Genomic DNA, 24482 nt, shown 5'->3' with positions numbered 1-24482 from the left:
TTGCTGTACTTGTGACTATAATAGCAGTATCTAAGCATCTCTGACAATGTCCTGTTTCCCTCTACAAACTTAAGATGTTGTTTTTGTAGGAGAAAGATCTAATACTCAGCCAAAGTCCTAGTGAGGTAACATCTAGGATAGAGTTCCTGTTCCTTTGCCTCAAGCTGTTTTAACAGATATATTTGTTCATCCCCTGGCTGGAACTTGCAACTTGTCTTCTGGGTAACTTCAGTTTTTAGGGCTCTGATACTTATTTTCACACAACTCTGAATGGAAAGACTTAGTGAGGAAAGCCTAGAAAACTGGCATGAATACTTTAGGATTCTGTACATCCATTGAAGACCACAGTTACTTTGTCATTCACTTTATGTACAGGGTCTGTGGCCTTGTGACTATCACTGATCACAAATATATGCAGTGTCCATCAGACAGCCCTGCTAGGAAAGTAAAGCTTACATCCTTGCCAGGGCCTTCTTCAAGCCATTACAAATCTGCAACAGATATCTTGTGAGTTTCCTCTTTTCTGATGAGGAGCATCCCCGAGGACTGCTGGAAGTGCTGGATCTGATCTATTTATTTATTTTTATTTTTATTTGTTGAATTGCTACTAATTCAGTTGCAAAGCTTTTACGCTGCTCTTAAAAATAATCATGCATGCCAATGCTCATATATCTTCAAAGGAGCAGGGAACCTAAGTAACCACGTAAGCCAGTGAACGGCACTCATTTTGTAATATGGGGCGAGAAATGAGGTAAAGAAGGAAAGCACCTTCTCTAAGTATGGCCTGTGCTGCAGTTCAAAGGCATGACTATAGCCTGTGGGAGCACATGTGATCTGGTTTAAAAAGAATTAGCTGTAGGAGTCATACCACAAATACTAGCCTGGTTACCATAACTGGTACTTGGGTGTCAGAAGCACAGCACTTGGTCCCAGGCATGCCACAGTCTAGCTGTGCGCCTTGAACCTTATGCTGCTGTGGCTGCTGCTTTTGAAAAGGGCCCAGGGGTAGCGAGTTTTGAGCAAGACTAATAACGTCAATGCAGCTTAGAATAGGTCTGACCTCTGCTCTGTGCTAGATGGATTTTGTGCCGGGGATGCTTCTGCCATGCCCTGCTGCAAGTGCAGAATGGTAACTCCTCTCCCTCCACTACAGGCATGGTAGTAACCTGTGTGCACAGGACATGTCTTGAGGTCAAGAGGTTGCTCCTTGGACTTCAGTGATCTGAAATCTTGTCAAAAACAGGACTGAACATGGAAGCCAGTTTCTATAATTAATGTGAAAGGATTTCATGGGAACACAGGAGTACTTCCAGAACAGTAGGCTGGTGTTCATGTGTATGTATTCAAAACTTCAGTTTAAAGACTGTTGTGGGCAAAGCTATTGAGTTAATTTTGAGTATTGTAAAACCTTCTGCTAAGATCCTATTACTGCTGCTAACTGAGCAGGTTTGAGCTGGGACTGTCTGAAAAGATCTGTGGGCAGACTTGTAGAGTGTGTGGGGGGCTGATGGAAGTAAAGCTAATGATTCAGTAAATGCTATCCTGTTCTTTGAGACAGTCCTGAATTAGTAACGGGCCTAGGTTAAAGAGCTGCCTTTCCAGGGGAGGTTTTCCTTTCATGATGAGAAGCGAAACAAAAGCCTTTAATCTGAACCATCAAGATCACTGGGCCTATCTAGTACTGTACATACAGGTCAGAGTTAATTTCAGTGCCACCCTGCCCAAATTGTTATCTTATACTGGGCTAGAAAACCTCTCCCCAGAACTCACTTGAATTTTTTTTTTTTCAGCCCAGCTGTTGAGAACAATTGTCTGTAAAGAGCTGTTGTATCACTTGCAGTAGCAATCACACTAGGAGCAGGGAATATGCAGTGCTTGCAAAGCCTCTATCTAAATGCTAACAGGTCTCTTTTCTTGCAAAAAGAAAAAAATTGTTAGAAAAAAATCTTGCTGTAGAAATGCAAGTTACTTTTATGGAGGGTAATTCCTATTCGAAGCCCTCTTATCTTTTGGTATGGAATAGTTTGTTGCAGTTTGCCACAGTGAATGGCTGAAAAGCCACAGCTTTTTCAGTGAACTCTTTTATATTACTTAATCTCTTTAGGTCCATGGATTATTTTTTCTAGTCTGAGATTAGTTAGTTGTAGGGAAAAATTTTAGTGCTGAAAAAATGTTGAGAATTAGTTTTATAGTTCATTGAAAGAATAGCTGTCTAGCTCCTAGTTAGAGGTAGTGGGTTGATGAATGTGCCTTCAAAAGGAGGAGGTGTTTGGGTTTTAAAAATTTTTTTAAATAAATCACCTTCCCACACACCTTTTTGTGGTAATGCTGGTGCTTCTGCACAGGCACCACTGTACTCTTAAAAAACAAAACAACAACAAAAACCCCTTACGTACTTGTCAGCTTTTAAAGTCTGCTTAATTTGTTCATTTCATGATAGTCACTTCTGTTGTGAGGGTAGTATGGCTATACCAGTACATAAAAAGCAATGTTACATACTGCATGAAATAATGTATTTATTGACAGGAAGGAACAATGAAACAATGTAAAACGTACCTACTAATGTCAATGCAATTAATGTATAACTGTTGTAGAATATACTTTACAAGGTAGTTCAGCTTTGAGTATATTGAATAAAAGATACGTATTAATAGCTTAAGGTTCCTGTCCTTTCATCTGAATGGTTTCCATGTGACTAAAAACTTGATTAATATTGTATTCTTATATGATAGTTTTCTACACTTTTTTTTTTTAAAGAGATCCTGTAAGCAATTAATTTTTCTTCACTGAGAATGCTTATTGATACACTTCTCTATTAGTTCACCATACTGCTTCATTCTTGGTTCTGTATGTGATGCAGAATTTCTTGGTCAGTATTCACTGAAAATAAGGAGTCTTTAATTTCAGTGGGTGTTGGATCTGATCCTTAAATCACATGAATGGAAGCTGAGTAACCTAGAAGATTAATTCTCTTCAAATGAATAAAAAGTTCTGTGAGAACAGATGTGAGTTAAAATGCAAACATGAAGGAAGAATGAGTGGTGATGGGGGGGACAGAGAAAAATCATCAGAGAGGAAAATATTTGTATTTCCAAGTAAAACCTGGGACAAAAAGGGAAAAGAAAAGACTTCACATGATTAAAGTGTGAGGGATGCCTATGGAAGGAGGTGGATGAATATTCCATAGTGTTATACAACTCATCATGTGAATAACAATTTTTTTTTTTAATTTTATAAAATAATTAAAAATTTTGAATTATCATGTCTCATTCAGAGAAAATACAGAAGAGTACTATTTAGCTGTTAAGGGCATAAGACACATAGGATATGACCCAAATCGCAGTTGGAATTAACTTAAACACTGACATTTTTCAATAAAACTTAATTCATGTTGTGCAACAGAGCTCTTGGAGCTTAACACTTAAGGATATCCAATAAGAGGAAAGCAACCATTTTTACAAGAAGAAAATGCAAAGAGTTCATTAAAAAAATATTCCCCAAACATGCTGAGTACTTAACACTGGATCCTGCAATTGTTACACGTGAAAAATCTCCCATTTACTTCAGTACGTGTGTTGATTGCTGGATCAGTCATTTTGTAGGTTATGTAAATGTAGATTGCTCCATATGTAGCAAACAAGGAAGTTTCATAGAAACCAGCTAATTCACAATCAGAAGTTAAAATAAAATGATACTAAGTCTGGGAAGAGAATTTTTTTTTTTTTTGGACAATAATTATCTAACTTATAGGAATTCTACTGAATACTTGGATATCTGGCAGCACAGAACATAATAAGCTCCTTGTTATCCTTCTAACTTGCAAAATTGCTTAGTATAAAAAAAATGATCCTTGTAAAGTGTTGTTATATACTTAAATTTTATAAAGGTCTGTTCCTCTGTTAGATCACCCAGAGTGAAAGGAACTGATTCAAAACACTTTCTGTCCCAGACTTCACCTACAGCCCATTACTGGTGGCAAATTCTGATTGCATAAATAAAGAGCTCGATTTTTGTTGAAAAAACATGCTCAGTAACAGTGTGGGGGTATGTTTTATTTTGGAGGGATTTTTTTTTTTTTCCAATAGGACTGCCTTGAAGTGTGACAACTCCAGCCTTGGACAAACTCAGAGCCAGACTGCAGAAAGTATTCAATATAGCCCATCAGATTCTGAGTTTCCATAGCTCATGTTTAAAATTACATATTGTCTGAAATTTTCAACACTTCTGAACATTAAGTTCGGACTGTAGAGACTAATCTTACACTGGTACCCTCAAGACTAGGCTCTAAGAGGCTAAAGTTTAAGGATTTTTTTTCTTAAGCTAGGCACCTGCATTAAAAAATTGTCAGAACTTCAAAATGTAGAACACCTACAACTCAAACGGACTTCAAAAGAGAAGTCCAAGTGCTCAGCTTTGTGAGAAAATTAAGACCTATTCATTTACCAGAGCATATAACACTGAACACCTAATACTGTTGAAACCTAGCTTGAGGGTTTTCCACATTTATTAGTTTACTCTCTAATTCTGGGTACTGAGGAGGTATTTTCAACAGTCAGTTCAAGCTATAATACATTTGAAGACTTTTACTGTCTGTTCTCTGTCTATTCTTCAGCAACAGTTGCAGCACACAGACCGTGAGATGCAGATAATGACCCTTATCAGCATTTCCCTGGAAGGCAATAAACCAACAAATATTCAGTTCAATCTATGTGCTAAGTGTTCCTTCTAGTGCCACATATTTATTGCCTTATTTTCTACCTGGTTTTGGATGAGTAAGGAGTTCTGCAAGCAGAAGAGATTCTGTGCAAAACTCTGGAGTTAATCCAAAATCTATTATAAGTCATTGGGCATTTTTCCATTAGTTCCACATGAACTGATGATTAATTGTTATATAGCAATGCAGGGAAGGTACTGGAGCTAGCTACTATGTTACAGCTGTTGAGTTACAAAGACCCTGACTAGGTAAAATTAATTTCCTACCACAAAATACCTTTAAGAGTGATGTCAAAGAGGTCCGAAGATGACATGGAAAAAAGTTCAGAAAATCTATCTGGTGATGAGGGACTGGGCATTCTTCTCGGAACATCCAACAAACTGTAACTCTATACAGGTGAAGAAACCAGAACAGTAAATTTCCAGCATTAACAGTGATGCAGGCTTTGTGTCAAGAACTTGTTCTTGTTTTGAGATGCAAAGTCTAGATTCTTCCCCTTACCATAAAATTGGAGAAGGTGGCATGCTTAACAGTTCAGTCAGTAATAAGCTGCATTGAAATTATTTTTTTCCTGTGTTTTATCTCCTACAGAGCATAACTGTTAAGAAGACAGGTTCCTAAATGACTTGAAAAATGGCTTTAAATTTGTATTTCTAATTGAAGTCTTATTATATTATTGGTTTCTGTACATGTACACTGGTGGAAACTCTTACCTGACAGAGTCAAAAAAGACCATAGAAAAGGTAAAAGGGCTGTAACATTTAAGCACTGAATATTTGCTCAATCTTGGACAAGAATACTGGAATCTGTGGCGGATATTGCATTATTTTAATAGAGCAGAATTTCACACTAGAAACTTAGTACTCTGTTATGCACTCAAGCTTCTGCTTTTCAGTGTTGGTGTCTTGTTTCCTGCACCAAAAATTTAGCAAGAGATGCTGGTATCCACTGGAAAATCTGGTTATCTTTTGGCCCAGTAAGGTAGTTTTTGGTGTTGAATGTGTGTGCTACGGGACATCAAGAAGCTGCTGAAGGTAACTGAATATAGTGGCAATACTTGGGCCTGCAGCATTCCTTTATCAGCAGAGGAAGCCCTGGTGTTGCTTCCGAGATACCTCCATCTGTCTTGGTGTGCTGTAAAATGTTGGAAATGAAGGCATTGTTGCTAGGAGGAGTTTGGAATGGGGACAGTTGTGAGCAGTATGCTGGCAGCCCCTGCATGTAACTGGACTGTTCTAAACTAGTAAATATAGCAGTCCCTAGAGCGGGGATGGGACCAAGTGTGGTAAGAGCTCAGGCACTGCTTTTTTGCCTGAAGAGGGGATTTTCCGTCCTATGCAAGATAGGGCAAGGCTGTGAGCATCATATACTGTGTTTACAAGATGGTACAGCTCACGTTACTGCATTTAGTTTCTTGGATATGAATGCTAGACCCTGTGTAAAAGTAGCTATAGAGAGTTACCTCTTGAAGAATGTTCTGTCCTTTAGGTTTGTGAGTCTGAAGCAAACACATGAGTTCTGTGTTCTCCTCAATTTTTAAAGAGGCAGTGGTAATTTGACATGAATTTAGTACCTGTAAATGACAGTGAAACCTGTGATTGCAAAGAATAGCAAAACCTAAGGCCACAGTAAACAGCCTGCTGCTGGTCCTCACCTGCAACTCAGGCTTTCCTCCCATTTGTAATAAGCAGTTAATTCCCTCAAGAATTTGATCTTTGCGTAGTCTGAGAAACCTTCCCATGTCAGTATCGATGTCAGTTTTTTGAGATTCTGTAACTAAAACAGTGTGGGCAAGAGCAGCACAGTGTAGCGGTGTTAAACCTGGACAGAACAAACCACAGAGAAGTCAAACAAATCCAGTGCTTGAACACCTTGCTGGAGTCAACCATCCCACACTTCGCTAATCCTAAGGAGGTGTCCTATTAAGACTGATTGGCTCTCCTTCTAGACCTTTTAGTTTTAAACATGAAATGGAACATTCTTTGGCCTAGATTAAATCTGTAGTCTGAAACTTTTGGAGTCTACACTAAACAGCTATGTGGTTAAGTTTTTCCTCTTACCGTAGTGGTCAGTCAGATTCACTTCCACATGCATGCCATTGTTTTTGCAGTTTTTCAAAACCTGAAATGGAGAAGATTGAGATAAGTGCTGATTTTTGGCAGTGCCAAAATACCCCCTCCTCCCCTAACTCCATCTTACTTTAACCACATCAGACCAAAGCTAATTTTCATGTGCGGAAAACCCTTGTATATTTTAAACAAAAGAAGATGCATTTGTTGTCTTTGCTCTACCCTTGCACATGTCTTTGTACAACATAAATGGCCAGCTTACCTCTAAAACTCTCAAATATCCATTCTCTGCACACAGGTGGAGTGGCGTTTTCCCCAAACTGTCTTGTTCATTGACATTAGCTCCTAGGGATATCAGGTCACTCACCATCAGATGTTGGTTCTTTTCTGCAGCAAGATGTAATGCAGTCTAAGAAGAGAAGAATGGGAGAAACTCGTTGTGAAAGGCAAAAATAGTTTTAAAACAACAGTGCTTGTTAGAGAATGAAGTGGAGAGTTGGGACTCTGGGTTCTGTTGCCAGTTGTGCTAATAACTTGCTCTATGCAAATCACTTTCTTCCTGTTCCTGTTTTCCCCTCTTTGCAAGGACAGTAGCCACACCTTGTCTGAAAGCATGCTTGGTGCTTGACTGGGGTTTGAAAGATGTTTGCATGTGATAGGAAATGACCCTATTCTTGGCAATTTAGCATCCTACCCGTTTCTCTGCATCCTTCTCGTTGATCTTATTTAGGGATGCAAATCTCTGTGCAAGTGCGTAAGTCAGAGCTCTTCTTCCCTGAGCAACAGCCTTGTGCAGCAGCCTGAAATAGAACACAGTTTTAAACAATTAGAAGACAAAGCAGTGGTTAAAATACTCAAAAGTAACAGTGAGAATGTATTTTAAAGCATGAAATGTTGAGGTTCACAAATGCTGAAATCTTGGGATATTTAAGCGTTTAATTTATTTAGTCTCTATATTAATAATAGAGTTGCTGATTTTGCCAGGATTTCTTGGTCCTCCCTTCTTGCTATTATGCCATTCCTCTCCTCTCCACAAGCTATTCCATGATTCCTTTTTGCTAACAATCTATTTCCTCCTCCTTTTTTAGAGAGTCCTTCAGTAGAGGAAAAAGACTGTATGATACCTAAAAATCTAGAGAAGGGAAACCCTCCTCTTGCACTTAAAAGAAAAGAAGTATTTCCAAATTGTAATTCAGTCCTGTGGAGGAAGAGAGCTCAATTTCTTCTGTCTATTCAGTCTCACTGAAGTACTCAAACTAGTACAAGTGTTTCTCCTGAATTTCATCCTGAAAAAGACTTTTTTTTTTTCCTTGTAAATTTGGTCATGTCTTCCTTTTCTCCTGGAGGCAAAATTGATGCAGGCATTGATTTTATTTATTTATTTACCCCTTGTTTTGTAGCATGATATCCTTAAAGATGTCTGAACAACTCTGACACTTATTGCTGTTTCTGTTCTTTCTTTCTTTTCTTTTTTTTTGTTTTTTTTTTTTTTGACACGGTAACTAATATTGTTCACCATTCAGTAAGACTCAGAGTTACCTTATTTGATGTGTAGTCCTGCCTTTGTATGTTCTTTTGAGCATGTAATCTGATGATTAAATACTTCATAGAGGTAAGCGGCCTGCTGGAAATTTTAGCTTGTGAATTTTACACAAACATGGTAGTAGAAATGTCTTAATTTCTTAATTGCAATTAATTTTGTTCATGTGTGAGAATTTTTTCTGTATTGTTTAAAAATACGCAGGAAATATGGTAGTGGGTGGCTTATTGTAACTCTGTTACAGTTATTGCTGAAAAGTGAAGCCTGTAATTTTATTATTGCACTGAAAATCAATATTCTGAATGGAACATGGTACCTTGTGGAAGAGGCTAGTGCTGTGTTTAGCTTTCCTTGCACGGGTTATAAATACTTTAAATTGGGAACAGGATTGTCTATATGAACAGGAATTAATCTCTTTCCCACGAAGACTAGGACAGTTTTTCAGTTATGTCACGCTTTCTGTCGATCTGACTTGATACCAGCTTCCCCAAACTTGCTGAACTGTATGGAACCTAATAAGAGATTTTAATATTTTTTTTTATAAACAACTATTTTCTCTATAAGCATGCCATTCTAGGGAAAATGGGATCTGTAAACCCTTTGTTTTCATTTCATTTCTAACAAAACAGCCACTCCTAGTTCTTTGGAAGTCTGTGCTCTAGACTAGCAGCGTATGTATGTTTTGGTGTAATCCTCCCACCCATTTTTATTACCAACTAATAATACAAGTAATTATCCTGAGAGTGTCTGCAGCATGGTAAAGATCTTTTGCATATCTTTTTTTTTTTTTTCCATAGCAATTACTTGTTTTGCTTGATTTTAATTTTCTTGTGAATACCTACATATACAACTCAGTCTTTAATATTGTTAACGCTCTGAATTTGTCCTGATGTCAGCTGTATTTTGGCAATACTACTGCAAATATGGAATCTTTCTGTTTTTACTATCTGCCTAAAACAGTGTGTACTGAGGCAAGTTTGAGCTTCCCATTGAGCAAGGAAGCCTTTGCTACAGGTGTGCCCAAAACTAGCAGTTGAAGTTAGAGCAAAGCCTCAGGACAACTGATGCCCCAGGAAATAGAAGTCAATATATTTCAATAGAAAAATTGGAGACCTGTTGCCGTTTTCGTCAGGTGCAAGCAGCTTATCCGCTGGGATATTTCTCAGTAAACTTTCTTCCCTGTGTAGTTGGAACTGGAAGAAAGAGATGGCAGAGAGATCCTGCTGTGTGAAAGAAATTGGGGTCAACTTCAAATGTCCCTCAATGTCTGGAGAGCCTGTATTAGCTTCCAGAAGCACCTCTGAACAGCCTCCTGATGGGTTGAAGTGTGTAGATGTGTTCTGTGAGGAATGCCTTGGGAAATCTTTCTGGGTACTTGTACATTCATCCTGTAACCACCAGCTACTCTCTTTCTCACTTGTCCTTGAGAATATTCCTGGTGAGTTGGACTCTTGCATGTTTTTCTGATCATCGTGAAAAGAAGGCTCTACCTCTCCCCGCAATACTGAGTTGAAATCTTTAAAATAGCGGTATGAACGCAACTTGGTTAAGCTGTGGCATCTTTCCTGCAGGCCACCAGCTGCCTGCTTGCTTCCTCCAGTTTCCCACCGAGAGGCTTGCAGATCTGTGGAGAAGCCCTGCCAAAAGCCATCTGGCACAGAATGCAGAGACTCCTTCTTCAACTGGCTTTTGTTCAAATCTTCCTGCAGTACCTCCACCAGGATATCAAGGTCCTCTAAGCCTTTTAGCGTTTGCCCAATGTTCTGCTTGCTCTGAAACAGCAACAAAAACAGGGAGGGTGGAAGATGGGGGAGGGAAATCAGACATGAAGTGTCCTGTTCTCACTCAGTGATATAACATGAAATATGCCTGAGGAGGCTGGCAGCACAGAGTTGAAGGTTTTATGCATACCTGTCTAAGCTGTTTCTCTGTATAAGGGTGAACTCTTCTCTTTTCTGTTGGAAAGAAAGAAAGAAAGAAGCTATTTTGATTCGGGGAGGGGGGAGACATACAGAAGATATTCTCATCAGAAATATTGCCCCAGATAAGAGATAGGTAACACATACATGGTGGCGATGCACAGCTGGCTTTCTGTAATTTAAGGGGAGCTAGGAACCATCATGGGTCACTGGGCATAGGAAAGAAGTGGTCCAGCTCTTTGGGTACCTAACAGTGATGACCCTACTAGAAAAGGAGGCTCTCTTACCAAGAGATGATTTTCCTAACCTGTTTTTCCTGAGGATCCTTTGGTTACCATCTTCATTAATGAGGCTTCCTGAGGAGACAAAAACACCCAACTCAATTTAAGATGCTTGCACATAAAAGAAACAGTGGCAAATACTGTAACACGAACAAAGTAAATTGTGTCCTGTGTTATGTACTTTGCACAGCAGAGGCTGCAGGTGAATAAATTTCCATGAGTGGGTAATTCATGGCAGCCTCATAGAGATCTTTACAACAGACCAGGTATCTGGGAGTCTACTAGCTTCTCAGGCTGTTTTTGCAGGTTGATCAGAAATCTGGGTTGCTCTAGCAAACGTTATTGGTTCTTGGGCTGTCTTTGGCTTGATTGCATGACGTATAGTATCCAGGGCACAAACGGGTTCTTGCTGTCACTGTCTTAGAAATGTTCCTAGCACAGGCCCTCAGCCTGTTTCAAATTTGGTATATTCTCCACCTTCATCAAAAGCATTAATCTGGTGGATGGAAGAGGCAGCAGCTGTAGGTGTAACCTCTCCAGAACACTGGCAGAGTGGGAGTGTGATGTGTGTGCACCAGGATGCTACACCTCTGGGAACAACCTTTCTAAATTCAAGAAGAGTCCTCACCTTGCTGTGAGCTGGGTCCAGGCCTTTGGAAAGCCGAATTTTTCTCAGTAATTCCCGTACCGGCATCTTTACTCTCACACCCATGTAGCGCTTCTGAGGGGTATCAGAGCTAAGTCCAGAGTCTGGAAAAGTCATAATGTGATGCTTAAAGTGACAGAATTGTCTGAGCTATCATAGCATAGTGGGAGGATGAGGTTACCCTGAGAGACGGCCTGTGATTCCCACAATTGATGAATATCAGAAATCTCCACATCACCCTGCATGTTCCTTAGCTCTGCCTACTTCCTGCTTAACTACTTCAATGCATTACTTCTCCAGCTTCAACAGACTGTGGGGCCTCACAAAGGGAATTCTTAAGAAACAAAACAAAAACAAATCCCAAAGCTGGCTGTAGGATCTTCAGTCTAAGGGCATAAGCAGAGAGCTGAGTTAACCTGCAAATTCCCACATGAAGGCCGTTGTCAAACTTTCGTGTGCAGGGATCGTTTCAGTTTTGAGTGAAGGAAGAAGAGAGTGCCCCAAGTGTAAATGTGCCACTGAAGCTGGAAAGAGGACAATAGGGACAGTGTAGCAATGCAGAAGGAAATTCGGATCAATGGTTGGGAAAAAGAAGGAAAAGAAGTCCGATGTTTCTAGTTTAGAGATTTCAGTCATGCAGAAATGAATGTACTATCTTGAGACTTGGCCCTGGGCAGTTTTTCTTCGTGCCCTTCAGCTCAGGGGTGCCATACTGACTTATAGCACATGATTGCTTTTGGGGAATATGTCAACACTGTTTAGATTACTGCCCCTCTTAGTCATGTTCTAATTTTCATCTGTTGCAGTAAATCTGTCTTTGCAGTTTCCTGTCCTGTGGTTTGTTACATTGATACCAGTGGAACAATAAGGAACAGAATTGTTTCAGAAATGAGATAGTGATGCTAGGTCCAATGTCTTTCTCCAATGGTTCTTGGTGTGTTTGGAAGTCAGTGTGGTGTGATTCAAAGGGAAGCAATGAATGAAATAGTTATTTGAGAATATATATGGTTGTCCAAACAAGCTTGTCTTCGTCAAAACAAGCTGCTCTGTAATTGCTTCTGTTAGGTCTTCTTGCATCTTGTACTTGAATCCCCAAACTTGAAAGACTTGCCCACATTAGGAACTTAAATGCATTGCTTTTGAAATACCCTTTATGTAACACTGTGTCCCACCCCATGCCCCCTTGAGAATGATTTTTGTACAGAATGCATTCAGTAACATCTATTGTCATTATAAAGCAATAGCTTTATTGCATTATTTCAGGGTCTTCCCAATTGGTTAGCACATAAAATATAGCATATAAAGGCCACTGTTCCAAAGAAGCCCAAGTGTTGGGAGTCAGAGTGTGGGCTACTGAGAATAAGGAGTCATCCAGCAGCAATACTTGCTGAAGCAGAGAGAAGCTTCTCTTCCTAGTGCAGCTCATGGCATGAGGAATGAGAACAGCACTTACGATTAAGCAACACAGCAGCCTAAAATGAAAAAGGTGTATGCAGCTTGGGCAAGCAGTTCCTGTTACAGGAGCAGTCAGCGCTAAGTAAAACACGAGGTGCCTGTACCAATATTCCTTCTTGACCAAACTCTGGGTGTGTGCTCTGTAGCAGCTGCTGGAATCTGGCTGGCTAAGTCCTATGGAGGAGCTCAACGGATGGGAATGGTGCACATCCCCAAACTTGGGATGTCTCAGAGCAGGCAATATTGGCATGGAAACCAGCCACAAGATGTGGTTTCTAGTTGCTTGATATCGTTGCTCTTCCCTGCTCCAGGCAATGAGAGACTGACACCCCTTCAGTAGGAGGGTGTTGAATCCCAAGTAGCAAATGGTGCATTTTGAATAGACATTGAATTGTTTTGTGCTAAGATTTCCAGCATTTCTGAATGTTTAACCTATCGCTGAATAATTAAAACATTGGGACCTCAAAAAAATTTCTCAGACTGCTCTAGAAATGGGAATAATTCCTTTTTTAGACTGGTGTTTTGACAATGAATTATTTACTCTTTGTAGAGTATTTTAAAGGCCTCTCTGAAAAGCTTTACAAAAACCCCCACACCCTAAATTGCTAATATATTATTATCTTTCAAGCTATTTTACAATAAAAATGCTATATGACAGATCAGATTACATGCCTGGATGTGTCCTTGAAATTGAAGAACTCGGCAAAGGCAATGAGGCAACAATTCACCAAACACATTTTCATATGACTTGGTAACATTAATAACTCAGAAGGTCATATCTATTACCTTGCTGTTAGATTCAGAACCAAACTTGCAATTCAGAATGTAAATGAGCAGCAAAATGCTAGAGATAGACAGAAATGATGGAATATTGAGCATCCTTTACAAAACAGTAATTTCTGACTTCAGCAGCAGACCACAACAAAATAAAAACAAGACGTGAGTAGGAGAGTGTGCCGTACATCTTCAATATTATTGCTACAGAAGCTTAATATGCGCTACTGTTAGTGCAGCTCTCTGTTAGCACAAAAGGAGTGGCAAGTCAGTGTACTTTATTGCTTTGCAAAAGAAGCATAATAGTGTTGCATAAAATAGAAAATGTGAATAAAGATTTGATCTTACCAGTGGGAGCAGACACCTCTTGAAGTTTACATCGAGGAGGAAGGTACATCTTGGGACTTGCAGCATTAAATTCAGTTAATCCAGAGTCTGGCAATGATGGGCTCTGTTGAAAATAATTTTTGGGACTGGCAGTTTCTCCAGGCAGTGGAGATCCCTGGCCTGGACTATAGCCACAGATTTCATTTTCGCTGATGTTTTGATTGACCAGTAGTTCAGGACTCATGCAGACTGTTTGCAACATTACCACTGTATGTATAGAAAAAGAAGAGGGGAAGAAAAAAGCTTATTTGGTTGTGTTTAAAAAAAAAAAAATTCCAATCCAGTTTCACATTGAGAACATGGTAATTGTATTTAATTCTCCAACGTAATTAGCCACTATGAGCTGGGTCCAGCTTCCCTCTTTTCTTTTTAGCAGCAGGTTATAGCAGTTGCAGAATAAAGCCAGCCTTGGAATCCCAGCAGTCACTGGAAACAGGTTTTGAGAGTTTCTTGGCTGCAACTCTCCCTTGTTCTTTATACTCAGGTATGGCTCGAAGGACGTCAGCCTGGGAAGGCTCCACCCTCTTTCCTAACAATCTGCAGCAGCTGAAGAAGAAATTACTTTTCACAGGAAGAGATTGAGTACAAGTTGAAAAATATTTTTCCTTAGGTATGAAACAGAGAAATTAAACTCTGGTTGATTTACTGCAAATGGCATGAGTAGGGAAAAGCAATCTCTGACTTAATTAGACTAGTTGACAGGATTCTGCAAACAAGTAACTGATCCTGAAGTAAATGTTTTGTGAGTTCTTTTCTTAAAAAAAAAAAAAAAAAAAAAAAAAAAAAAGGCAGTTCTTCATTCTTCCAAGGCTGTGTAAAAGGACCTATTGCTCACAGCCTTCATGAAGCAAAAATAAATGATCTTCCCTTAAACATGAAATTTCAGCTAAGGAAAGACATCTCCTACAATCTGTGTAGCCTTGAATCTGTGAAAAGAGAGAAGTGCTGTGTGCTCCATTAAGGATAATATTGTTTCTATTTGTGTGTGGGTTTGGAGATGGTTGGTTGGTTGGTTAGCAAGGAAGGATTCTTAAATATTGTGACAGGTGCAACTATTAAAACTCAATAGGATTAATAATCTCTTTGTATGGGTACTCTTCTTATAGGAAGTCTATTTCCTTGTCACGGGGAGACTACAGTACCAGATTTAAACTCCATTCTCATGTCCCTGGGAAATATATTTCATTGTACAATCCTACTTGTGGGCTATGCTATTTCAACTCAACAAGAAGACATTTCTCTCAAGTACCTAGTTTGGAAAAAAATTACAATGCTTATGAAATGCAGCAGCTTCCTTAGCTGTGTCTTGGAAAGCATTCCAGCTTTACTCCTAAGCAGAATCATCTTATGTATCAGTCTGAGCAGAATGCAGCCAGACTTTATGGAGCAAGTTAAAAGAACAATGTTACATATGTGTTTTAGTTTAAACTGGGTAATGACTCCTCTCTACAGACCTGCACAATCTTCTGTCTCCCACTTGCTCTGTACTGAGCGTAGTAACTTCAGTCTCAGGGATGTTGTAAGAATTATTTAGGTATTGATCAAAGCCAGGAGATCTGATGCTTGTAGAACAAGCGTAGAATCAGGAACCAATCTGCATTGCAGTAGCACTGGGAAGGCTATTGCCTGGCTCCCTGCCCCACAGGTCTTACTATCTAGTAACGTTAATACATTTGGATCTGAAAAACATGAATGCATAGGGTATAGGCATAACTAATGCATCCACATCTTTGCATGGCTGCCCGTGATTACAACTAACAAGGCTAAGACAGCTCTCTTTTATTCCTGTAAAATCCACAGGGCTCTGTAGGTCACGTTCAGGGATTAAGGACATGTAGTGACCAAATAGTCCAGTTTCTTCCTTAGTGGATTGTAACCAGTTTGCTTAAGGGAAGTGATAAGTTAAAGGATATTTCAGAAGTTAAAGGTTATTTATCTTTCCGACATTGAGACAGCCACAAAGCCTTTTTAACTGCAGATACATTCTGCTCTGCTTTGGTAAATATTTTCCTTCTGTTTCATCTACTTTGCCTTGTTGATTGTATGAGTCCAGGACAAGTTGGAGCCAGGGTCCAGTTCCTTAGTGACACGAAACAATATGTTATCCTCTAAATGGTACCATTCAAATCAGTAGGATGAGGCATCATTTAAGGAGCTACTGAACACTTGTATAGGTGGGAGAATTTGGCCTACTGCAAACAGGAAATTACTGTGGTGAATCATTGCATTTATTGGGCAGTAAATCACACCAGAGATTTCTCATCTTTCTATTCTCTTCCACACTCCAGCCCATATGTTGAATAGTTTTCACTGCTTGTTTATAATAAGCTATTGCATTCACAGTGAAAGCAGGAATTAGCCTGGTTCTATGGTACAGAAAGGACCAAAATGCATCCCTGTAGCCGTAAGAAGAGAAGCAAAGCTAGAAAACCAGCAACAAAAACCTTGGAATGTGGCCACTACAAGAAATGGTCTGCAAGGCTTTGTATTTGTTTAACTGGGAATCTTGTGGTTCTCCTGCTTCCAACTTCAATAGGTACCTGATATTTTAAGCAAATACTTTGTTACTCTAGTTTCAAATAGCTTTTATGAGCCTTATTTTATAAACAAGTACTACTGGAAATGAGCTGTCCATTTACAGCTTCTTCTCTGTCTTTCCAATAACAATGTTAAATTTGGACCCGCTAATAATGCTACATCACGTTCTTCTGTATACATGGTGGCAAGGCAAGTTTCAGCATGCACAGCAAGCAGAGAGATTGCAAATATGGCTTTCTAGGATCTGTAGGTACTGCTTCAGCTGGTACCTTTTGATTCCTACAGCTATGGACAGAAATATTTAGCTTATTGACCAGTGAAACCTGGGCTGGGAGAAGTATTTTCTACCCAGGGGCATTGAATATTTTCATTATCTTCCACAGTTTTAGTTATTTCTGTTCTTTTAACCTACGCTGTACTATCTATTCTAAGAAAGGGAGAAAATTTCAGGCCTTGAACTTGTACGAAATGAGGATACAAGTATGAACTTTTGGGTAAAGGTCTTCAGTGACAGTCATCTGGGGAAGGCAATCACGTCAAAACACAGGTTTGGTCATAAACAGGGCTGTCTGAGCCTTTAGGAAAGACTGGTTTGCACTTCCCGTCTTCTGCTCATGCTCCTCTGTCGGAAAAATTGCATGCCAGATCTTTGTGTTGGGGGATTTTTTTCTCTTCCTTTTTAGGTATAGTGATATAATTATTGATATACTGATTTAGGTGTTCTGGTTACTGGTGCAATATTTTCATCAAAAATGGCCGTCACCACCTGGAAGTTCCTAGTGGATAACTGTAATTAAAGCAATTGCTTTCTAACTGATTTGTGATGGGCAGCTCTGCAAATCTCTGTGTAAATTTTCAGGTTATACTGCCAGTGGGTAGACCTCCTGTTATATCTTTGGATGTAGGATGAATGCTCTCTAACTTCCTTTATCCCTTGTTGCTACATGTTTCTTTAGTGCACACACCCACTTTAACGGCATTTGCTGGGTTAGGTGTTTGTCTGTCTTTCCCTTTAGATGCTGTTGTTTTGCCAACTGTTAACTCACCTGACTATGAAATCCTTTGTTGCAAAGGTTTCCTTTATTAATATTCTCTTTCACATATTTAGGGATCAGGAGATGGTGGGCTTAATTTGCACTAATGTAGAAAGCAAGCATAAGGCTTTCCCCTGCACATGCTTTCAATGTCTGATTAGAACACAAATAAAATATCAACCATATGCATATAATTATCTTTAAAGATGAACATTGTACTGTGTGAATGGGTCTTGAACTAATTGGATGGCTAGTAACTTAAAAGGTACTCACTGAATAGTGAAGCTGTATAAAATTCAGAACTACTGCAAAACATGCATGGATTTTTCCTTCTTCTGAGTATCTCTCCTGAAATGCAGTGCTCTGTTGCAGAGGTTCCATTTGCATGCCCTCAATGGAAAGCTTAAATTATGCTGTACTCTAGATGTGCATACTTCCAACAGCTTGCATCCCTGCTTGCAATGAAATGGGGTTGTGACATTGCTACCGAGTTTGTCTCACATTTTCATAGTAAACAGGAATACCTAATTAGCTATGCTGAGACAGGCATCTGTGATGTCTGCTGACAGTGGCCTGTATATGATGCTTCAGAAAGAAACAAACTATAATGACAGATGTCAGTGCTGAGCGAGTGAACCTGAGCAGCTCTTAGTCATTTCGATGACCGTGAAATATGAACTCTGCTACCTCTTGCTGCACTACAAAACTGTGCTGCAAGACAGAATTAATTTCTCTTACCAGTCACAGTCATTCAGATCTCCTTAGCATGCCTGTTCTGGTAACTGATATCCTGCTTTCCTATGGCTTCGAAGTCTTTTGATTTGTTAGGTGAAAGATGTATTTTCACTTAGTGGTGATTATATTCTTTCAGTAACCATTCATGCTCTGCTATGCCCTTAGATGACAGAAATAGAACGACACGGACAAGGTCAGTTTTCATATGTTGTGCCTTCTAAATGTGTTCTGCCTTTCCTTAGGGGTGCTATATCATGTCATCTCATCTACACTTTCCCTTGTAATGACCATCTTTCCTGAGAAAACAGGGTATCAGAAGGATTCCTGTTTATTTGCTCAATTCTAACAGAGCTTATTTCTGTCCTGAAGCAGGCATGCTACTTGCTTTGTACCGATAGCTGTGTTTCTCCGCCCACTTCACACAGCCATGTATCTGAGGGCTAAAGGCACCAGAGCTTGTGAAATTATCTGAAGTCTGGAGAATGATCTTCACTGTAGAAGATGAAAATATATAAGGCAGGAGAGTAAGAGTGGCTGCAGCTGTAATGAAGGTGTAATCGACAATATCGTTGTCACTTTTTGCATGGCTTTTCTTGTAAATTTCCAAGAATTGTCTGCCACTGACTCATCTTTAATGATGATCCGTGGTTACTTCTAAATGTTTTCCTTGGATTCAGAGCTCCCTAGTGATGACAAAGATGGCATGTTCAGACTATTTTCACCTACCTGAAATACGTTTTACTCAACAGTGACAAAATTTCTCTCGTGTCAGACTGCTGGTTTAACTCAGTCCCCCGCAGATATGAATGAAGAAATTTTCCAGACTGTTTGCACCTCTTCAGACCATGAGAAGTAAAGCCGGTTCTCCTGTGTGACATTAGTTTCTAATGCCATTGTATGTAGTGATCAGATGCAGTTAATTGTTGACAGCATTCAGTTCTCTTCTAAGGTATGTGATCAGGTCTTGAAGAATTGCAGGCTATCAAGGGTGAAGAAACTATATTGATTTGCCTGTTTTCAATGCCTTAGGGCATCTGGAGATGTGATTTGGTTTCTTCTTGGTGCAGCTCTGAGCAGTATCAGTCTCCACTCAAAAGTATGTAATTGTATGCTTGCTTTTTGGTGTATTTCTGGAAAAGGTAATTAAGGAGAGAAACTCTGAGCTACTAGAGAGAAAGTGGTTCGGTGGTGTTCCTGATTCGAACTGTGCTGTTAACTAAAACTGACACATCTGATCCATTCTATGGAGCAACAGTGACCTCACATGGGCACAGATGAGCTGTCAGCGGTGTATGTTTCTATTTCATTGATTTGACAAATCCATTATGGAATTGATCACCTAATCCCAGACTGTATGCAAGATTTCTCAGCTTTCCAGATAACTAGCCAGGCACAGTACTAACCTTGTTTTGTCATCAGTTTTCTGGCATAGATTTTCACCAGCCTATACCTGTCACAAATACCCAGCAAAGCTGAAGGCGAAAGTTTAAATTTAGGGGCCTAATATGCACACAAATACAAAAGGGGAAAATCTTGTTATTTGGAGAATTGTGATGGGTCTTCCTTTGGGTGCTTCTCACTTTAACCTGTTTTTCAGTAAAAAAGTTTTTTATTCAGACAGAGCTTGGAAAGATGTTGCAAGAAAAAATTTCCAGATGTTTCCTTTTTTTTTTTTTTTGTTTTGTTTTCCCCTCTCTCTTCTGTTTTATTTGCCAAAGCAAACCTTTAGGAGCTATAGAGAATGGATCTGTACTCTGAAGCCTGGTTTCAAAGGCAGCTTGTCTGTGCTTTCTCAGCTGAAAAATACTAGCAGATGCTGGTTTGTTAACATAATATAGCTGTTTTCCCAGAGGATCTAAAAAGAGGGCTAGAGAGTAAAATGCATCGTAGTCTGCTGTTACATGTAGCTGATGAAGTAAAACATGCTTGTGATCGACAGTAAGCCCATTGCTGAGCTCTGGAGAGGAATGATTCATCTTATGTGCTGTTGGAGTGGGCTGATGGAAGTTAGCAAAAATTGGTCTGCATTTGCAGGAATAAGCAGGTTTGTAGACTCATGTCTTATAGACTGGTTAGTTTTATTGTATTTTTAATGTGTTGGGACCATCCTGGCATACTGTGGGAATCAGTTCATAGTGCTCTTCCATTTCCCCTCTATTTTCTTGAGCTCTCTGCATTCTTTCCAAACAGCTGAGTCGTCATGACTGTAGGTGGGGAAGAGCATTTCCTCATGCTTGAAGAAGTAGGGATGTCTCTGATGATAAAATTGACCTTCTTCCTCCACAACTGCGTGTAGTTACTGTTGGAAATCACAGGGTCAGGCTTTTTGTATGTGCCTTATTACCTCACTGTCATTTGGAAATCTGAATATTTAGTGGGCCAAGCAAAATCATTTTTAGAAACTAGGGAGGGAACAAAGTGTTTTAAGATATTTCTTTTTACTCAGTCATTGGGCCATGTTCTTGTTACACTTTTAATAGGACTGTACAGTTACACCTACTGAGAACAGGGCTCTTAGATGTTTGTTCTTGGTGTTATTTTTTATACCTTCATCATGAGCTCCGAAGCCTTTAGAAACAATGTACGTTTATCTCGGGTTCAGACATAAGTGACGATTGAGGAACAATGGGTTACTGTGCCTCAGCTAGGCTGTTCTAACTGAATGTAGAAAGACCCTCTCTGAACTATGAACCAAGCCTATGGGGCTTCTGGGGGCTTTGCTTCTAAAATGAAAACCAGACATTTTTGCTTGTGCAGAGGAATTGGCACGGGGGGGCAGAAACCATCCACATACACAACCATTTGTGCATACATTCAATGGCTCTAAAGTAAATTTTAATATTATATTTGCAAACTGGCCATGCTCTCAAATCCACAGATGGTTCATATTTCAAACAAGTAGTTTTCGGATTGTGGACTACCAGCATCTATTGGTAGCTACAGGGTTCCAGTGTGAAGCAATTTCGAAGTAGGGCTCAGCACTTTCTGTTCCTTGTTAAATGCAGATTTAGGCTGCATAAACTGTTTTGTAAGTTTCTGTACAGTTATTTTAGCTGAAGGAGATTTGAGCAGAAAGCACAGGAAAAAAGCAAGTACTTAGGTTTGACTTTTTTAGAAACATTTCAAAGTATTTTTTTTATAAAAGTGAAATTGAATTTTAAGAACATATTAAAAAAAAATAAAAATCCCCAAATTCAATAAAGCATTTAGACCTGACCCAATGAGAAATCTTCAGTGACTTCAACATTCTTGGTGCAACTAGGGAACCAAAACAGTAAGTTGGTCTCAATGTATAGTGTTTCACTTTCACTCACTCACTCACTGAGAATCTATTTGTAGTTATTTTTTTCATCATCCTTTTAATTTGCAACAACTAAAAACCAAAACCGAGCCAAGAAAATCGAGAGCGAGTACCATAAAATTTTGTTCCTGGTATCCCAAGTTCTGTCACTAGATGGTGCTGTGAATTAGAGCATAGGAAACCCTCACTGGCAAACAAAACACATCAGAGAAAAAGAGATCCGCAAGTGTGTTGAAATCTCACGTTGAAACAAATCTGATATACGAGGATTTCCCTGTGTTCCCCAATGTTTTAAAATGTACATCAGTGAGGAATATGGCAGAAATACCATTTTTATTACTTTTGCCTCCCTGTAAAATTGGTGACTCAAACTTGTCAAATATTTGTGTTAGTTTCTGAACTGGCTGACAGTTTCACTGTGAGCTGTAACTAGAATTCAGGGTGAAAGGGACAGTGCACTTTCAAAAATGCAGCTGCTCTTAGGTACTAAGTCAGAACAGTCCAGGTGGAAGCTTGGGTAAAATTATTAATCGCAAAGGGTTCATAGAAGGTAGCCTTTAAATGTGAGTATTTTAGAACACAGGGACTACGTGGTACAGATTCTGTCATGTGAGCTATGGCTTGATTCATGTGCCTAGACATCTTGTTATTTTAGATAAGCTGGGTGTCCCGCAGCCCCTTGAACAGTGCAGGTCTTCTGTGAGTGCTGTGTCACACCTGTCAGCTCCCTGCAGAGGTCTCGGGTACCCCAAGGCATCTCAGCAAGCAGAAGATGCGCATAATAAGGCAGCTGGCTCTCACTCTGAATGTCTATATAATGTATTGCTATAAATATTATACCTAATCCTCATATTTTTACCACCTCTATGTTCCTGAATCTCAAGATTGAACTATTCTGCTTCCTGGCATTCCTGCCTTTGAAAATGTCCCTTTTTGTCTCCCCGTAGTTTATAGGGCTTATTACTGGGTGTGAATTTAACTTAGACCTGTACATCCATACCAAAACAATGCTTCAGTTAAATAGAGGCCTTTTGCTGGCTCTGCAGAGGATAGACTTAATTTAAAGATGCACAGTTACGGTTAATATTTTGTGTCCATGAGCTAGAGCCACAAACACGTATTCTTTCTGAGACTGGATACTTAAGCGGTCTTCTCTATTTACAGTCTTTTTTTTTTTCTTTCTTTCTTTTTCCTTTTTTTTTTTTTTTTTAAAGGATCATTTATCTGCTTAGTTATTGAAGTACAATGACATGGCTGGCAGCCAGTCAAAATACTTGGTTTCTCCAACTCTTACACAATATTGTCTCTCTCGCCTTTCAAGTCCTGTCCCCGACAGACACAAGCACATGGGATCTGCTGTTCTTCTGCTGGGACACTGTTGCTACTTGAACAGTTTTGTTTGCTTACGTTGAGAAGTGAGTTATTCCATGTGAACAAAGGTGGGGAAGTTGAGCCCCAAACCCCTAAATTTTTAGATTATTTTCATACAGTTCTTTTATTTGCAAATCCTTTCTCTTCATCCTTGTCCTATCTTGACTGAGATGGCTATAAAATGCTTAATGAACTGTTTTCTTTCTTTTTCTGCTTAATCTCAGACTTGATGGTGATCTAGTGGGGAATGTCACTTAAGGATACAAGGTTGCTCTGTGCCATGTTTTATCTTGTAGTTGTCTTTGGTCTGCCTTTTCTGGCAGGGATTCAGTAAAGCACTCCAAGTCAGGAAGTTAAGTGCTAGCCTGACATTAACCATAAGCATGTGCTATTTGAATTGGGGCCCTTGCATTTTTTTGTTTATGGTAGTTAAATATTCCATGAAGTTCCTTGGTGCACCAGTTTTGACATCAAGCTAGGCATGTCTACTGAGGTATCGAGTTTGTTCTTCAAAGACGTGATGCCTGAATAACTGAGTACATCTGGCTGGGCTTGATAAGGACTCAGTTCTGGCAAGCACAAAGAAAGTTTGGAGATTCTCCACTGGATTGCTTACAGGGCAGCAATCAGTGAGGGGAGAAACCACTAAAATGCAAATTGTACAGGTAGCTGTGAGATTTTCATGCATATAATGCACTGCACCAGTCAAAACTCTTTCAGTAGCTACACGAACTCTATGTGTGAAAGGGTGACATGGCGACACTTAATCCCGCAGGTGATTCCTGATATCCTATAGGCTGCTCTGCCTGGTATGTTTTCAGACTCCAAATCTTCTGGGTCTCTGATTGTCTGTGGCATATCAGATTTGTTTTCAAATGCATCTCTGTATAAAGAGCAACGGCTGTTTCAAATCCTGCTTATACTCCCTGTAGGAGGTAAGCTTCAAGGTGCCTGTATTAGAGCAGAACTTCTCACAGTAGACCGTGAGGCAAACACCGCTTCTATTAGCACACAACTCTTTCTTTTATCTCTTGATGTTGAATTTCTACCACTTTTGAAAGGAATTCCAACAACTTCTAACATTCACTGAAGTTATTTGCTAGAAACTTTATGCTTCCACAACCAAATCCTCAGAGAAACTCTCATCTCAAAAAAAAATCCACATAAACATTGTTCCTTAATATCTGCATGGCGGGGAGTCTAGAGAGAGAGAGGTAGCCTATTAGTCATTCAGCCAGCCAGAGGAGCTGAATGAAACAAGGATGAAGATGGAACAAATTGCAAATGCTCTCCTATTAACTGCAAGTTAGCTACATAAAAATTTGCTTATTTAGGGTTAATAATTAAAGTGATACATAAGTGTGGATAAGAAAATAAAGGCCCTACATCCATTTTTTCCCTTCTGAACAAATACATTGAAAGTCACAAACAACAATGGTTTGTAATCTGGGGTCAAGTTTCAGAGCCTTTTTCCCATACACTGAGATTGTATTTCACTCCCGATGGCCATCATCCAAATTCGTTCAGCATCAGGGAAATGACTCCCACTGAGGTCAGTTAATGTGGAGGACCATGGCTACATAAGAAAAGAGAGAAGTGATTTCATACACACCTAAAAATGCTACTTACTCTGTGTATGGTTGGGCATGGTTCTGCCTAAGCTATGTAACAAGGGAAGAGCCACTGAGCACAGCAATTTGCACTGTAGGTGGGTCAGG

The 24482-nt window shown here is 39.5% G+C and overlaps 1 protein-coding gene across 2 annotated transcripts; it reads right to left on the bottom strand.

The window, feature by feature from the left end:
• Positions 1–2496: 2496 nt before the first annotated feature.
• On the bottom strand, positions 2497–14228 carry LOC128141094 (NF-kappa-B inhibitor zeta-like). Of its 2 annotated transcripts, XM_052785652.1 has the most exons (12): positions 13747–14228; positions 11152–11273; positions 10550–10598; positions 10235–10278; positions 9437–10095; positions 7478–7583; positions 7046–7192; positions 6775–6835; positions 6369–6535; positions 6177–6287; positions 4991–5102; positions 2497–4669 (listed from the first exon to the last, which is right to left on the bottom strand). In XM_052785652.1, exons 1-12 carry the CDS (start codon positions 13985–13987, stop codon positions 4659–4661), a joined length of 1830 nt encoding a protein of 609 aa, XP_052641612.1. In that variant the 5' UTR covers positions 13988–14228; the 3' UTR covers positions 2497–4658. The 2 variants fall into 2 exon arrangements, with proteins under 2 accessions (XP_052641612.1, XP_052641611.1); XM_052785651.1 differs by having other exon boundaries at positions 2497–5102.
• Between the last annotated feature and the right edge of the window lie 10254 nt (positions 14229–24482).

This window comes from Harpia harpyja, chromosome 4 (assembly GCF_026419915.1).
Source record: "Harpia harpyja isolate bHarHar1 chromosome 4, bHarHar1 primary haplotype, whole genome shotgun sequence".
Taxonomy (NCBI): Eukaryota; Metazoa; Chordata; class Aves; order Accipitriformes; family Accipitridae; genus Harpia; species Harpia harpyja.
This window is presented reverse-complemented; position numbering and strand designations above follow the sequence as displayed.